Source organism: Acanthochromis polyacanthus, chromosome 8 (genome assembly GCF_021347895.1).
Source record: "Acanthochromis polyacanthus isolate Apoly-LR-REF ecotype Palm Island chromosome 8, KAUST_Apoly_ChrSc, whole genome shotgun sequence".
Lineage (NCBI taxonomy): Eukaryota > Metazoa > Chordata > Actinopteri > Pomacentridae > Acanthochromis > Acanthochromis polyacanthus.
The window spans coordinates 10,826,975-10,843,810 of NC_067120.1; the positions used below are offsets into that span (position 1 = coordinate 10,826,975).

Below are 16,836 nucleotides of genomic sequence, written 5' to 3' on the forward strand. Positions count from 1 at the left end.
TCTGTCTGCCATCTAACATTTATGTTGCAGTAACTAAGACAATGCCAAAATTTGAAAATGCATATAATATTAAGCATAAGTAACACGTTTTTCATGATCAAAATAACTTGTAATGGAAAAATAATTACATTAGGTTATAGAATAACAAAGTTGTAGTCAGTTATGATAGAATTATCCACTACATTTGTTCGGTTATATATACTTCTTGTGAACATAAACTTGTATTTTATTATTGAATAACTCCAAGATCATAGCTGATAATGACTAATAGCAATGTATATTATTCTACATTTTGTCGATTAAATAAGATTTTATTCATGTGTTTTTAAGCAATAAATCACCATATCTCTAAATGCATCACACTAGTTGGTAAATAATACTGAGTCGATGAGAACCCACTGAAATGAACCAGCATATACAGATGGCTGACAAAGTAAACAAACCTGAACCCCTGACCCTTACACTTATGTAAGGGTCAAGGGTCAGACTTATGGGGATCCAGTGGCTCTGTTATGCTGTGGGGAGCATTTGCTGGCTTGGTTTAGGTCCACTTGACCTCTAAGAGTGAAGGGTCACTAGAAAATCAGTATGAAGCTCTTCTGAAGAGGCACATTTATGTAATGATTCAATCCTGATGTGTGTGGACTCTTCCAGAATGAAAGTGGCCCCATCCATAATGCACAAGTCAAAATATGAATTAAATGCCATGACTTCTACATTCACCGGCTCACAACCCAACCAAACACTTATGAAAGATTTTTGTCCAAAACTTCAGACTTTGCTCTCTACTACCATCAGCAAAACAACAAGCAAGGAAAGATCAATTGGAAGAATAAAAGCTCATTCCACCAGTAGATTGAAGAATCAATGTTAAGATTTTCTGAAGCTGTTCAACTGAGACGCTTTATGTTGATTTTACCCCAAATTTGTCGCTGTCTTTAAGTATGACAAAGCAGTAATAATATTTGCTGGATAATAAAGATGATAATGAATATATAATGGCATATTTCTCCATATGCAATACTATAATAATACATAATAATAATCACAATGATCATAATGACCAAGGGATATGAAACATTAAACAATTTTCAATACAATATGACTGTGAAATGTATAGGTTGTAACCTTACATGATCAGTTTTGCACAGTCTTATACATACATTCTGGGTAATAAAAACATGGTGTAAAAACTACCAAGAATATCAATATATTTAAATTGGTGATGTGGACAACATACAGAGCTTTGCACATATGAATATTTGCATAAAATACCTCATTAAAAAATCCATGTTTAATGTATCATTGATTATATAATAAGTTGATGTTATAATTCTGAATGATTTGGTTTGGTTTGCCTACAATAATGTTTGTTTTAATACAGGATCTGTACAGAAATACACAGTTCATTCAAAATAAAAGCTGAAAGACAGCAGTTATATTTTTCTATAAAGCTCTAACTGTATGTCACAATAACCAAAAAGAACAGATTAAAAATTTGACGTCAAGGTGGAGAAGAAATAAGCTCAAGTAAGCATAAAGACCTTGTGAGGATGACAAAGATCCAGAATCATTTGCGAGATGGGTACAGGATAGTCACATTCCAAAACGTCTCAGTAGAGGGCTCTCTAATTTTAGCAGGGGAAGGTTACCATACTGGGAGAAAGATTGGGAAGTGTGCAGCGCAGTCACATGACAGGTTTGGTTGTGAGCCAGCACGAGAGACAGCCAGGTCACCTCTGAAGTACTCTTACATGTGAGAGCATGGGGGCCTCACTGAGACAAAAACTATACTAACAAAATGCAGGAAAATGCACGCTATATCTCAATCTGTATGAACAACAACCCTCCACAACTTGTGTTTAGAACATTATGGAGAAGGTCAGTGAAGGTCAGCTGGGCTTGTCCCTGAAAAGCACACTTCAGTCCTGCATATGTAATGACAGACTGTAGTAACAAAGAATGTGGTTATTGTGGTCATGCAGAGGACAGTGGCTGTTATGTAATCCACTGATTTTCCACTGTAACCCTTGAACTTTTGGTATGTAGACATGCCTGTATACATCCACCTTCAGATGCACTCGGCAGTCTCTCTCAGATGTCACCCTGTAAACCCCAAGGTCAAACCTTTACGGTCCTCGTCCAGGCAGAATGTGACATTGCTCAATAGTGCTTTAAAGTCTGGAGAAAGATATTCCTCGTAGATCTGACACAGTGTTATTGTGCTCTCAAACAATAAGCAGGGAGCTGAATGTCTTATTTCAAGAGTCAGTTGCTCAGCTGCAGCTCTGATCAGGCTTTAATTTAGATTTGAGGGTGTAGGCCGATGCTATTATTACTGTCATCTTGGTGCTGCTGGTGGGTTTCTCCTTTTGTCTGCTCATACAACAGTGGAGGCACATCTTCCTGAGCTCGTAGGAGTTTAGGATATCAATTGATGCTAAAGTACTTTATATAGCATCAAAACAAGTGCTCTTGTGCTTTATTGGTAACTGTGGATCTTAAAAAAACACACACTCAAGGTGGTGCCTACTATGATGTATGTGCTCCATCTACTGGAGTAATTTAGAAGACACTTAGACTGTGTTGATGAACCTACAGTGACCTCTGCTGGATGGAAAACTCCTTTTAAATAATGGATTAGTTCATTTCCTAACAATAATTTACGACACATGGGGACTCAATGGGAAGTTGTAATCTGTAATTCTGTAAGATTTTAACTTTATAAAGTACTCTAAAATGGCATATGTTGCTGATTTTGTGCTTTATAAGAAAAATGGAATTGAATTCAACATAGAACTGCAACTTTAACTTATTATCTTAAGATGGAAATTTCTTTTGAAACCAGGAAACACAAACTTAAACATATTGAATACGGTCCATATTATAAGGCATATCCTGTCCAATATAACCTGTCAGTGTACTAGCCAGTCTGACAGCAGTTAAAAGGATGCAAACAAAAAATAAAGGCCAGTGAAGCTGCTTTCTGTATATTTACACAGACAGCAACATCAGTTCACATTTTCAAGGAGTCAGTAACTCACCTGTTTTACTTTGATGAGACATTTTTGATTTGTACCTCTGTGCAACCATATAAACTTATAGTATTTAAGAATATGATGGTTTCAGTGATTGTGGCCATGGTGGATGCAACAATTACTGTTATATTTTGATTTTTATTTTACTGTATTTAACATTTGTTTTGTAGTATTGTTATTCTTTCTTTTCACAGTCAGGTAAAATTGTGTAGAATAAAATATTGTAGAGGGTTAAGCTTAATATGTTGTCAGGTGTCACAGTTCCGTTCCTCTGCCCTGTCTGTCTGTCGAGTTGTCTCCCATCTGCTTCTCTACCCTGTCTGCCTGTCTGGTTGTCTCCCATCCGCTTCTCTGCCCTGTCTCTCCTCCCACAGCTCGGTGCCTGAGTGGAGTCTAGCTTCTCAGCTGACTCCACTCAGGCAATCAACTACCTCCACGGCTCCCGGACAGCTGACGATCATCTCACTAACGACTCACCTCTACAATAAGTACCGGCTCAGCCTTCCACTCCCTGCCAGAGTGTTGAACCAAAACCACGCAGTTAGTTCGCTCTCTAGCCTTTTGCATTTTCTGTTTTGAGTTCCTGCCTTGTTTTTGACATTGTTTTTTCCTGCCTCCACACAGCCAGCTGTCCGGGATCCCCGCTGTCATCCTTCCCCTCCGGCTCTCCCCCAGCCAGTTATCACCGGTTCTTCCTTGCCTGGACCCCCACTCCTGCCTGGAACCCCCCACTCCCCCACTCCTGCCTGGAACCCCCCACTCCTGCCTGGAACCCCCACTTCTGCCTGGAACCTCACTCCTGCCTGGAACCCCCTGCTCATGCACTCTGGTTTCTCCATCCTGGCCATAATCCACCCCATACAATAAATCATTCTAAATCATCCTCTGGTCGAGGAAGCGTGGCTCTCTGCTCGGGTCCAACCAGCTCCGTTTCGTGACAGTCAGGTATATTTGTAACTAATCTTGTTTCTCCATAGGAAAGTTTCTCAGTCTGTGTTGTTTTAAATATATGGATATAATGGTTTAAAAAAAAAAAAGCTGAATAAAAAAAGTTGAGTTTTTTTTTCTTTATAATTGTAGCTTTTTTTAGTCTTCCTTGTAAATGTAAAATTATACTGTTCTGTAAATAAAATGTAATTAAATGAAATGACCCCAAAGCGCTTCTTAACTATCAAAAAATGATACAATAAGCAACAAAATGACAATAAACTACAGTTTCACAGGTTTTATTAACTTCCTTCAATAAATTAGGAGATTATGGATTATTTAACAGAAGGACCAATAGGATTTCGCCACAGTGTGTCGGGAGGCGGGACTTCCTGGTTTGAGTTGTGTTATGTAGCTGTACAGCAGAGTGAGGTCTTCCTAAGGGCATTTATGCTTGTTTTCTAATAATTGTGCTACTCTATTTTTGTACAACCGCATCGAGAGACTTCGTGGTTGAACAGAAACTCATCGGAGACACTGCAGTCGGACTTTAACAGAAACATATTTGTTATCAGGAGCATTTTGAGTTAGCAAAGAGATGAGAGCCTTAGCAGCTGCGAGCTCATTTGTGTTTCCCTATCCCAAAACTATTGCTGTGGTCACAGTAACAGGTAATTTCTGCACTGATCTGACACAGGCTTTCTTTTTTTTTTTTATAGACGAATGAATGTTATGTTAAAGGAGGAAGCAAGTGACTCCTATAGTCTAATATTTGATATGTCTGTTTGTGATGTTTTGCTATGAACTGTTTTTATACAGACAATATTAGTGGTTGTTATTGGGGGGGGGAAATGGGCCTATATGTTTGTTAAAATGACAGCTAAGTTTCCATTCATGTTTTTTTCATGTTTATTATCAAAGTGACAATATTTTGTAAATGTGTTAAACTGTATATGAAAGTGTGCAATGACAATAAAGGTTTGATTTGATTGATAAACTGTAAATTTTATTTTTATACAATGAAAACCAATGCTTTTATTTAGTTTCTTATTTCGTCAACTTGACAAGTTAGTTTTTGTTTTGTAAATGTGGCATTAGAGCTCAGTTGCAGCTTCAGTGCTTAATAACTAGCACATTGTTTTCATTGGATTATATTTGCATAGGAATATCCTTGCGGCATCAAAAATCACGAAAAAAGTGCCTACGCTCTATTGGTAGTGCTATTGAGTCATAAGTACAGTTACCTGCCATAAAGCAGTATTTAATTTAAAATGATATGAAGCAGACAAAAGCTATTTATTTTTTATATATGAGAAGGCAGAATCATAAATATATTTTTGCTTGAAAAATGACCTAACTAATCATTTCTGTTTATTGCCGAATTAATTTACCAGCAATTTCATGTCTAATTAACTGATGATTAATGATGGTTTCTGTTTGCGTTGAATAAATTTGACCTCTCAGTCTGTACGATTTTCTTTCTCTGTGAGGTAAAGAGTGTTTTGATTAGTAGAGATTTCTAACTGTAACTGTTATTTCTACAGGACTGGGGCTTTTTGGTGTGAAGAAATGGATGGCAGGTGGTGTGTGTCGCAGCAAAGCCCGGCTAGATGGAAAAACTGTCCTGATCACTGGAGGCAACACTGGGATTGGCAAAGAAACTGCTGTTGACATGGCCAGACGAGGTTAGTGGTTTACTGGGATTTACAGTGGAAGTTGTGATCTAATATCTGATAAAAAACTTAATTTATCTGCTGTGTTGCAGGTGCGAGAGTAATTCTGGCCTGCAGAGACATGGACAGAGCTAATAAAGCTGCAGAGGATGTGAGAAAGAAGAGCGGAAACGACAATGTGATTGTAAAAAAGTTGGACTTGGCCTCTCTGCAGTCAGTTCGCCAACTGGCCAAAGACATTCTAGGAAGTGAAGAGCGGCTGGATGTTCTCATCAATAATGCAGGTGGATGAATAAATCATATACTGTTGCTATATTATATACCAACAGCTGGGTGATAAACAAACCTCTACTGATATTCTTGTGTCTAGGTATTATGAGCTGTCCAAAATGGCAGACTGAAGATGGCTTTGAAATGCAGTTTGGGGTGAACCACCTGGGCCACTTCCTTTTAACTAACTGTCTGTTGGATCTCCTGAAGAAATCGGAGCCGAGCCGCATTGTCAATGTCTCCAGTTTAGCGCATGAAAGAGGTGCAGTTTCTCTCTTTTTTTCCCTGTTTTATTTCAGGATATTTATCTGTCAGAAGTGCGATCAACACAAAAAACACCACATCTGTTAATAAGGATCTCCTGCTTTCACTCAACAGGTCAAATCTACTTTGATGACATAAACCAGGATAAAGATTACCGCCCTTGGAAAAGCTACTCTCAAAGTAAACTAGCTAATGTCCTCTTTACAAAGGAGCTTGCCAACAGGCTGCAAGGTACTGTATCTTTTTAATGTCTCACACCAGATTGTTTATATATTTATATCTCTCGCTACACACTGTAATACTTGAAACCATGTTATATTTATCTTCCTGTCATATTTTAAATTCTGAGATTTTTGGCTTTATGTCCAACATTTTGTCATTTTGCAGATACCAAAGTAACAACATACAGTCTCCACCCTGGAGTGATCCGGACCGAGCTCGGTCGACACTTCTGGCCCACCATGCCCCTGTGGAAGAGGGTAGTATATACGCCACTTATGTTCCTCATCAAGAGTCCAACAGAAGGGGCTCAGACCACCATCTACTGCGCTGTGGAGGAAAGCCTGCAGAACGAGAGCGGACTCTACTACAGGTCAGTGCATGTAAATGAGTGGGGAGTGGCTTTACAATAACATATATTGCTGTTCTTTTTGATATGGTGTGGCCATGTGGGAACCATGAAACACTGAAAAACAACATTGGTGTACTATATTATGTCATACAGTTGGGACTGTGAACATGTTGTTAAGCACATTATGCACCAATGTGACTAATATTCTAGCAGCCTAATGCAATCTCCACCTAGATTATTTGCAAATATGGGATATCAATCCAATACCAGTGCTTTATTTCACCCATTTATCTCAGTGGAGTCATTTTTAGGAAAGGAAGCATGCTGTTAGGGATTGCTGTATTCACTGACTAATAACTGACGGTGTGAACAACTGAATATTCCATTAACACAAACAAAGAAACTGCAATTAATGTGGGTCAGCTGCGTTGTGTCCAGCCTGCCTATCGAGGTCAAAATCAACACCAATTCCAATCTAGTGAATCAGCTGACCGAGCAGCATTAGCATTCATCTGGAGTCGTGTGTCTGGCCGACTGATGAATGCGAGTTCAATATTCACTCACCTTTTAACTCTGTTTTGCTCTCCTCTGACTCCTGAGGGACAAATCTGGCAAAATCTTCCACTGTGACCACCAGTTAGTCACTAGCTTTGTCTGTCACGTGTTTGGTACTGGGCAGGTAGGGTACATGGAGTTCACTGGATTTTTTTTTTTTTTTTATAGCTGCAGGGAAAAACTAAGCGAATGAGAGCAGCTGTGGTCTGGAAAACCAAAACAAAACAAATTTAGAGGCCAGAATTTGACAAACATCTGGTTTGCTGCTACAAGTGATCCCTTTCAGGCAATATGTGTGTTACAATAGTGATTTGATTAAGCATTATTGTTATTTATTTATGATTTAGTGGAATTTTGAAACTAGACATTGACACAAGGACCCTCCTTAAGACAGGAATTGAAGATTAGGTATTAAAGCAGGACCTGTTTAAGAGGAATTTACTGCATCGTTAGATTTTTGTGCTTTTGTATACATATACCCATACTCCAGACAAAATAACTGCCAGTATAATCACCAAGTACCATACAGTGAAACTGTGGCTTTTGATGCTTTTTAGCAGCGTCCCACTCTGCCCAGTTGGTAATCTTGCCTTTGCAGAAAGGGAATTATCTTCATTACTGCAGACATTATCTTAGCTCTGAGCTTTCTGACAGTCCAGCCATTTACCCGTGAATGACTGTTTGACATTTAAAAGTCTGCACGTGTTCACCTTTTTCCCATGTGATTTAAAAAGGCTCAGACTCTTTAAACCTTTCTGTACACATTTTCATTTCTGCTGTCTCAAAAACCAAGAAAATGAAAGTTCTTCATAACGGGGTGAGCCAACACAAAATAGTGTCTGATTCCTGTTTGGTTACAAATTAACTGGCTGGCAGTGATATATTTGACAGATAAATGTCAGATCCCTCTATATATTGTTTGTCACTTAGCCATCTGAATTCCCAGCATTATCTTTGGAAAAATTTTGCAAGTTACACATGTGATTGCTGTTGTTACTCACAGGTTGTTTTGTGTGTGTTTAACACTAAATTCTGCTCTGATTACAGTGACTGTGCCCCTAAAACGGCAGCCCCTCAGGGTCTTGATGATGAAGCTGCCAAGAAGCTGTGGGATCTGAGCGCCTCTATGGTTGGTCTGACAAAATCACAGTGACACTGATGATGACAATGACGATGATGATGATTGTCATCATCACAGTACCAATGGGCTGCCAAGTGGCCTGAGGAAGTGCTGGTGCTCTTTCTAATGAGCATCTGTGGGGCTTCTAGCAGCTGAGCTTCGGCTTAATGTGGCAAACGAGTTAACAAGCAAAACACAGAAATTCACAAGTGATAGACATTTATTTAGAATATACAACAAACTACCTGCAAAAATACTATGGAATAAATTAATTTTTTTTCTTAAACAGAAGCAGTGCTTCACAGGTAAGTTACATGGAAGCTGTGTGATCTTTAGTTCTGATTGCCATTAGCGTGAAATTACATTTTAATTGACAAGTTTCACCGAAGTCTGTGTTGGCTAAGGGCTTGAATGTCAGTCAGTGTTACTTGGATTAATCTTACATGAATTACATTTGATCTGGCAAGCTTTTGTAACACTGGTAATAGTGATATTTTTTTTACTCCTGGGCAGTAAAGTGCTGTTCTACATAGCCCATAATTTTACCTGCTTCTTAAGGCATATTGTTCATTCACATCATGAGTCTTCATTCTGTTCCATGTGAGACCAACAATATTGAAAGAAAACACATGTTGGTTAACATGAATTAAAATGGTCTTACTACAATAACTGTACCTGCTCGGTCTTTTTTTAGGTTTCTTGATCTTGAAGGCACTTTGTACAGAATTGCTACAGTCAAATTTCATCTTACTCAAAGCTACATCTCAGACAAGTGCATCACATTTTTTTTCTTCTCCGGAAAAAGTCCATTAACGGTGCTAATTACATATGCACAAAGTGCACCCAAGTGGCCTGCTGGCTACAAATGAACCCTGTATGTTCCCTACACATTACATCATCATGTAAGAGAGCTATTTCAGAGGAAAGGTACCATGTCTTGGCATTTACATTCAAAACTGTAATACATACACAGAAGATGTGGTGCAGTCAAAAGATAGTAATCCTTAAGGTCGGGTGTAACAAAGGGAGGAAATCTATCTATATTGCTCAGTTTCAGTCTATGTATGTATGTATGTATATATATATATTTTATAAATTATACACTATTCAACATTTAGATGGCTGTGTGTCTACAGAAATGAACCTATTGGTGTGCTTCCTTGCGATTTAGGGTGTTAACATTTCCACTTCCATCACTAATTAATGAGCAACTTCTTCAAAATCAGAAAGCTGTTTCATCTGCTCCACTTGCATAGAGTGCCTTCTCACGAGCTTCTTCTTCGACTTGAGGCCACCTCTCTTTGGTGTGTTTGGTGCTACTGGAGCTATAGATCTAATACCTGTGGCCAGTGGTGAGGAGGGCTTGGTGATAGCCCCGATATCAGGAATGGGAGGGTTTGGGTTGATGTTGAGAGGAGGCAGGTGGCCAGGCCTGGTGTGGGAGATGTGGTCCAGCAGCAGCGTGCCCGAGCCCCTCCTCTCCAGGAGGCCAGGTGCTCGCCTGCGTGCCGTGCTGGGAGAGGATGTGCTGGCGTTGCTGTCTAGAGATTCTCGCGAGCTGGTCAGCATCACAAGAGGAGAGGTGTTTAGTTTCCTTCGCTCCACTGGGACTATAGGAGAGTCTGACATGGCAGAGTCTGAATAGAGCTGCGAGTCTGAGTCATAGTGATCATTTCCTAGACGTCGTCTGTGCATTGTGTCTCTCAGACCAGCCAGTCCACTGCTGCAGCTGCTGCTCTCCTGCTCCGTGGGCACAGTGCTGCGCCGTGCCAGTGGCTGGTGCTGGCCCAGAGATCTTTCATACGATGGTTTAGCCGTTGGAGGAATAGATATTGAGGTTGTCATTTTGCAGGGCTGGTCACCCACTAGTGGGAATAAGCTATCCTTCCCATCCACACTGTTCTGTCGGGATAAAGCTGACCTCTTGCTCAGGGAGAGCCCATTTACACCCGCAACAACGTCCTCATCAGAGCTCGCTTTCTTACTCTCCTCATGGGCGGCAGCTGCAGCCAGGACAGACGGCGCAATCAGCCCCCACGGCTCTGATTGCAGCCGCTTCAGCTGAGGCAGACGTGCACGTTTGGGGTTTGCGGGCCGGCGTGTTGGAGACGTGGGCCCATTGGCAAGCTTTGCGGCTGCACTGGAGGTTTTTAGCTTTGTCTGGAAGCTAAAGACTGTGTTTTGTTGTTCTTGCTCAGGGTTGGGAGATGCAGTAACATCAACGTCAGAGGGAGAGGTGCAGTATGCTGGGGAAGACCTCTCAACCAGCTCTGGTGATGGAGGGACGTTTAGATACTGTTTGGTAGTTTTGGTGCCAGATGGTGACTTGTCTGTTGTGATTATGATTACCTCCTTGCCTTTAGCTTTGCATGCATCCAGGAGTAGTTTTAGCGTCTTCTTATCATCTGCGTTGATGGCGTAGACCAGAGCAGAAGCTCCACTCCTGTCCTCCAGACTGGGATCAGCACCGTTGCTCAGCAGGTGATCCACCACTTCATGTCCAGCCCTGTGGATGCACGAGTGCATTAGAGCTGTTCTGCCCGCTTTGTCCTGTATGTTTGGGTCTGCCTGGTTGTCCAGCAGATATTTCACCAGCTTTGACTTGCCCACACTTTGCTGGTCAGTGTGTGTGGACATGCAGGCCACCATGAGCGGCGTCTCTCCACGTTCATTGCTCTCGTTGATGTATGCGCCTCCCTCCAACAGGAGCCTGGTGAGTCTCAAGCGTCTGAGCCATACTGCTTTCAGAAGTGAGTTTCCATCTGTCCGCAGCTCCAGAATATCTGCCATTTCCCAGCCAGTCACAGATCTTCACAGCACTGAACTTACAGCTCACAGCCCTTTGAACAAATTGTGGAATTAGTTCAGCTTACATTACAAAATCTTGTAATTAAGACTCATTTTGTTTATCTAATGTTTTGGTAAATTGTGACTACCAGCAGGTGGCAGCCTGCTACAACATCAAGATACTAATATACTTTAGTATTACACAGCTTTGATGTATAGAATACATTTATAAAAAGATAAATCAGATAGAAGCAGTGTGTACACAGTGTAGTGTTCCTAAGCTGATGGTGCCCATGCCCAAAAATCAAGAAGACAGCATGGCACCCTACCTGTTAGATTCACAGACATTACTAATAATGAATCAGGCACTATTATTAGGATCTCAAATTCAAATTTGATCATTTTATATCTGTGAAAACAGCACGTTGTGTGTCTTTATATCATATTTGTTGAAAAATAAAAGCCTGCAGTCCACCATCTAGCACAAGTGCGCAAAAACACCAACCTTGTTGATTTTTTTTCTAATGGAGCATTAAAGGTTGTTAAGAAACTACTCGTTAACGTGATGATTCATATCTCATTTTAAAAAAGAGAGGCACAAATATCTGTTTAAACTGGTGCTATTAAATAACGGAACACTGTGAGCTGCCGGAGTCGCTGTCCGTGGTTCTCATTTTGGAGAACTTGGCGACAGAGACGCGCTTCGGTACAAATCGTTACGCTGATTGTCTAATTCTCCTTTAAATCCTGTATTTGAGATTTTACTTAGAATGTCAATATTGATGTTCAAATATTATCCATACTGTACAGCACGTGGTTTGTGTAATACAGGAGGTTTACAGGCTTACCCAGCCTCCTTTAACAGCGACCAAAGATAACGACTTAAAGTTGAATTCCATATTAACCTTCGTTTCCGATAATTTTGTAACGTTGCCAATTACGCACAACAAACTTAGTGTCTGTTTTTTTTCTTACCTGGTCAAAGATGAGATTTTCCATCTTTAAAGTACCCAGCGCTTTAACATCAAGAAGGAAAATATAAAAGGGGAAATGGTTGATGATTCAAAACTGAAAGTTTCTCGCAGCTCTTCCCAAAAATCCCTTTTTTCAGGCGTGACTCTTCCCATCGACGCGTCCTAGTTGAGGTGACAGTGCGCCGTAGCTCTCTGGCACCATAGCACATGAGCGGTGTGGCTTTTGTTATGGAGGCGCACTACATCAGTCCAATGGGGAGTATTCCTTTCACTGCGCACTCAAGGATCACAACCTGGAGACGCTGCAGGTTATAAATAACTTACTTTCTTGCTTGTTGAATGAAACGTGTATGCTCTTGACGTCAGAGTCGACTGAAATAAACTGCGTCTGATGAAAAACCTCTGTCCTGATCTTTATATCTGCTGGGCACAAACAAAACGAGTGCCACCTCCTAAAGACATGCAAATGTGCCCCCTTCTCTCTCCCGGACTCCTTTATTTCTCTCTGTGTATTTTCCTTAAATTATTTCAGAGGAACAATTTGTAGATTAAATCAGTTTATGGGGGAATTTCAGTTTTGGCAGCACCTACTAACAGTGGTGCTTTTAAAAACTGTGTGCCTCATTTAGTTAGTCTGTGCTATAAATAAAATTTGATCTTTCTGCTATGAGAGCATCAGAGTTAGAATAAAGGCAGGCTTCCTATCTGCCATGTTATAAAGGGCAGAGCGAAGGCAGATCGGCTGTAAAATGTGACAAAAGGAATCTGTTCTGGATCATCATTGCTCTGCTTTTCACAGGGAATTCCAAAATAATACATGAACTTTCTTATTCATTACAATGAGAAAACATAATATTATGTAAGCACTCATTAGGTCGAATATAGCATCAGTTGATCATTTGCTTGTGGTTTACTTGTGCAGATATCTAATCTGCTTTGTCTGCAATTGGTTTGTTTCTTTGCTCAACAAATGAAGAGAGACACAGCAAAATATTGTGCACCTATATATATTTACAGTACAATTAAAGAGGCCAAAACTTGTAGCAGCCATCACAGCTATACAGCCTAATAGGGACATTTCTATTTTTAGGTTGCTATGAGACAGCACAGAAGCAGTTTCTAATGAGAACAGTGATGTTCTCAGCCCTGCAAGAAGGAACAGGTAAATCAGATGCATAACATTCCACCAAGGACAGGAGAACATTTACAGCATTTACGCAAATATGTTTTCATGGTGGTGTTTAATGTTTTCCTTCCCTGTCGGGGGTAAGCCACCAGCACCACGTTCGATCATTAGTCCTTTGACCCCTGCTCTTTTCCTCTGAGGCTGGGGCTAATCACTTTATTACCCATCCAAACACTTGACGTCTCAGGACTGCAGTTGTCAATGCTGGCAGTGATTTCTCACCTGTGATTGCCTTTTCAGTCCCCAAGGATGTGTTGTTTACAAGGCACGTGGAGAAGGTGGTTTTTGTGCGCTGTCATCACCAAGTCCAAAGAATGTGCCCCTCTTATTCAGGAGACATTAAGACTGAAATGCCTCTGAGGAAATTATGTATACAATAATGTTTTATACCTAAAAATGTGAATGTCAGACAGTCTGAAGGAGAAATACCACCAAAACTATGAATTCCTGATTTAATAGGTAGATGTCTCAAAGATGCTGGTTATAGAAAACCCAAAGTCACACTGTTTTTAATTTGTTTAGTATGCAGAATTAGAATTTTTGTGCTCTTGATTGGAAATAATCTGTATTGTGAACAGACCTGTTCCCCACAAAGACATGAGGGACCAGGGATGAGACGAAGGCCAGAGCTCACTGGTTTGGACACATTCATTAGCACTGGGAGTCACAGGGTGTCAGTGGTCCTCATACAGTGTGATCTTTGGCCTGGCGATGCTGTCGTCGGTGGTTTATTAAAGGGGGAAATAAATAATTAAAGTGGAGAGAATAAGCGCTGTCACCCCTGGGAGCACTTTCCATTTTCAGATATCTTGCATCGCAGCTGCTGCTCTTCCTCCCCTCGTTCTAAATATAACCTTTTCTTCTGTCTGCATTGTGAGATTTTTACTCACCAGACAACTGTAGCGCGGAGACTATTAATACATCCTGACGAAGTACATGCAAAAGTTCCCAACAGTTTTCTAATTTAAAGTCTGATCACAGTGTCTCTTAAAGTAGTTGGCACGAGAAAACGTGATGTGCAGCCTGAAGCCCAACTAATGTCAAAGTTTGAAGAAAAAAAGAAAGGAAATGGATTTGAGTGACATGAAAATGGAAATAAGCTCAAGCTGATGTATACAACTTGGAATTGATTATTCTGGTGCCAGTTTGCCACATCTATTTTAAAAATTTGATGTCGACAAAGATGAAAAATGTGCTGATGTGTCTCATACCTTTATTTTTAGACTTTAAACTTAACAGTGCTGTACAACCTGCATGTATTTGACCCTTGGAGATTTTTATCTCAACTTGGTAGTAAGCTTCTGGTTCTAAATTTGATCACTGCTCCAGACAGAATTAGTACAGTTAAACAAGAGTCGTTTGTTTTCTGACACAGAGTTGTTTCTTCATCCCAGTTCATAGGTTCTTGGTGGAGTTTAGGTCAGGAGTTTGGCAAGGCCTGTCTAAAATCTTAACTGTAGCCTGATTTAGCCATCCATTTCTTCACCACTTTTAATGTGTGTTTGGGATCATTGTCTTGTTGGAACACCCAACTGTGTCCAGGATCCAACCTTCTCGCTGATTATCTTCAGTTTTCCTGAAGAATGTGAAGGTAACCCTCCTTTACTTTGAGTAAAACATCACTTCCTCTGGCAGCAGTACAGCCACATGGCATAATGCTGCCACCACCATGCTTGGTGGTAGGTTTGGTGTTCTTGGAGTTAATGGCCTCCCTTTCTTTTCTCCAAACATATTTCTGGCCATCATGACCAAATGGCAAAATTTTCGATTCATCTGACCTCAGATGAATCGACTTCAACATCAGAAAGGCCTTTTCTTCGTCAGCAACCAAATTTAGTCAAGGTGCCATTTCTGGAGGACAAGCTTCCTGTTAGCTGCAGGTGATAACTTGTGTTTTCTTCCTGATTGTGGCCGTGACACAGGGCTAACATGCACTTTATACTTAAAAACAATTGTTTGCACAGATGATTTGGGGATCTGTATTTGCTTTAGAATACCACCGGCTGACTTTCCTCACTGCTCTAGTCAGTGATTTACTTGAACAAATCTGTGTTGAGCCGACTTGCACTTTCCTATTGTAGGTTTTGTGTAAATCAAATGGGCCCTATTTTAATTGACTTAGAGAAGTCATCAGCTGTGGTCTATCATAATCACTCTCAAAAAGTCAAGAGATCATGCCACTAAGTTCAGTCTAACTTGTGCTCAGGTTTTACTCGTGTCTATATCCTGACCTCATAAGGGGTCAAATGATCATCACGTAGAATGTGAGTAGATTGCACATCATAAACTAAATGACCACAAACTGTTCAGGATCATGTTCGGACGCCAGTAGAGGCCAAGATGTCATAATTCACTCATAGAGCTTCTCATTTATTTAATCCATGCTATAACCTAGCTGTACGACAAATTGCTGTTTTAATGGGGGATACTTGGTTGGGAACAACAACCTCCTCGAGTCTGCACTGGTTGCTGGGAAACTGCTCCGAGCCAAGAAATAGTCTGACACATAACACCTCCAAAAATCGTTGATTTGGTGTTTTTGCACTTTGCTTTTTGTAGCTGTTTTACCCTGTTTTCAGGCTTTGTGAAAAGTTACGTTGCCAGACCGCCAGCTGTTGTTGGTAGCTTCATATTTAGCATACAGACATGAGAGGGGTGCCCAGCTCTCAGCAAGAAGGCAAATGACACAGAGGGTAACGTTTTCTGTGATATCCACTGGCTTAAGTTTATTGGAATTGTGAACTGTGGTGTAGAGCCGATCTTCATCTTCAGAACATTTCAAAGAAGCTGTTTTTGTAAAATTAACCCATAAGTTTTTTTTTTAAATGCTGCCAATCTTTTACTTTATGACAACTCCATTTGCATTTCAGCACACAAGATCATTTTTTCAGCGTACATATCGCCTGTTTTTGCAGTGTTGTTGTGTGTTTCTTTCTCCATGATGTTTGTCTCTTTAAAGACTGAGTTTGACATTCTCATGGCATTTGGTGTCTCTGCGATTGTATCAAGCAAATGTGTGGGCTGCGACAGCAATAAACTGGCACGAACCCTGCTGCTGCTTTGCACCGGACTGCTCCTTGCCTCCCTCCTACCTCGGCAGATTTAGGAAAAATGCCTCCAGTGCGGCTTAAAAACCGGCCACCCTTCACATATGCTGTGAGTGATTTTTTTTTTCCCCTCATCCACTCATGATTATAGCCCGTGAAGTATAACGCATTTTCAGACACTTTGATCTTTTCATATTGAAAAGTGCTACTTTCTCATACTTGAAATCTTGAAATGGTTCCACTCCTCCTCTGCCTCCTTCGCCTTCATCACTCCTTCTGTTCTTTCACATCTCATGGTGCAAAACCAACACCTGCCCTTCTGGCAAGCAGTAATTGAGTTGAGCATTATTCAGGAGCATTATACAGGCAACAATTTTTGCCGGGTGATCATTGTGTATGCCGGCTGTATCCAAGGAGATTGGTG

General features: G+C 40.6%; 2 protein-coding genes across 2 annotated transcripts; one reads left to right on the top strand and one right to left on the bottom strand.

Moving 5' to 3' along the window:
* Positions 1 to 4,342: 4,342 nt before the first annotated feature.
* On the top strand, positions 4,343 to 9,087 carry LOC110949364 (retinol dehydrogenase 13-like). The gene is made up of 7 exons (XM_022191354.2): positions 4,343 to 4,636; positions 5,510 to 5,650; positions 5,731 to 5,922; positions 6,009 to 6,170; positions 6,287 to 6,403; positions 6,560 to 6,764; positions 8,346 to 9,087. The coding sequence occupies exons 1-7, from the start codon at positions 4,564 to 4,566 to the stop codon at positions 8,449 to 8,451; spliced, it is 996 nt and encodes a 331-aa protein (XP_022047046.1). The 5' UTR covers positions 4,343 to 4,563; the 3' UTR covers positions 8,452 to 9,087.
* On the bottom strand, positions 8,621 to 12,642 carry ankrd34c (ankyrin repeat domain 34C). The gene is made up of 2 exons (XM_022191353.2): positions 12,181 to 12,642; positions 8,621 to 11,258 (listed from the first exon to the last, which is right to left on the bottom strand). Exon 2 carries the CDS (start codon positions 11,206 to 11,208, stop codon positions 9,619 to 9,621), a length of 1,590 nt encoding a protein of 529 aa, XP_022047045.1. The 5' UTR covers positions 11,209 to 11,258; positions 12,181 to 12,642; the 3' UTR covers positions 8,621 to 9,618.
* Between the last annotated feature and the right edge of the window lie 4,194 nt (positions 12,643 to 16,836).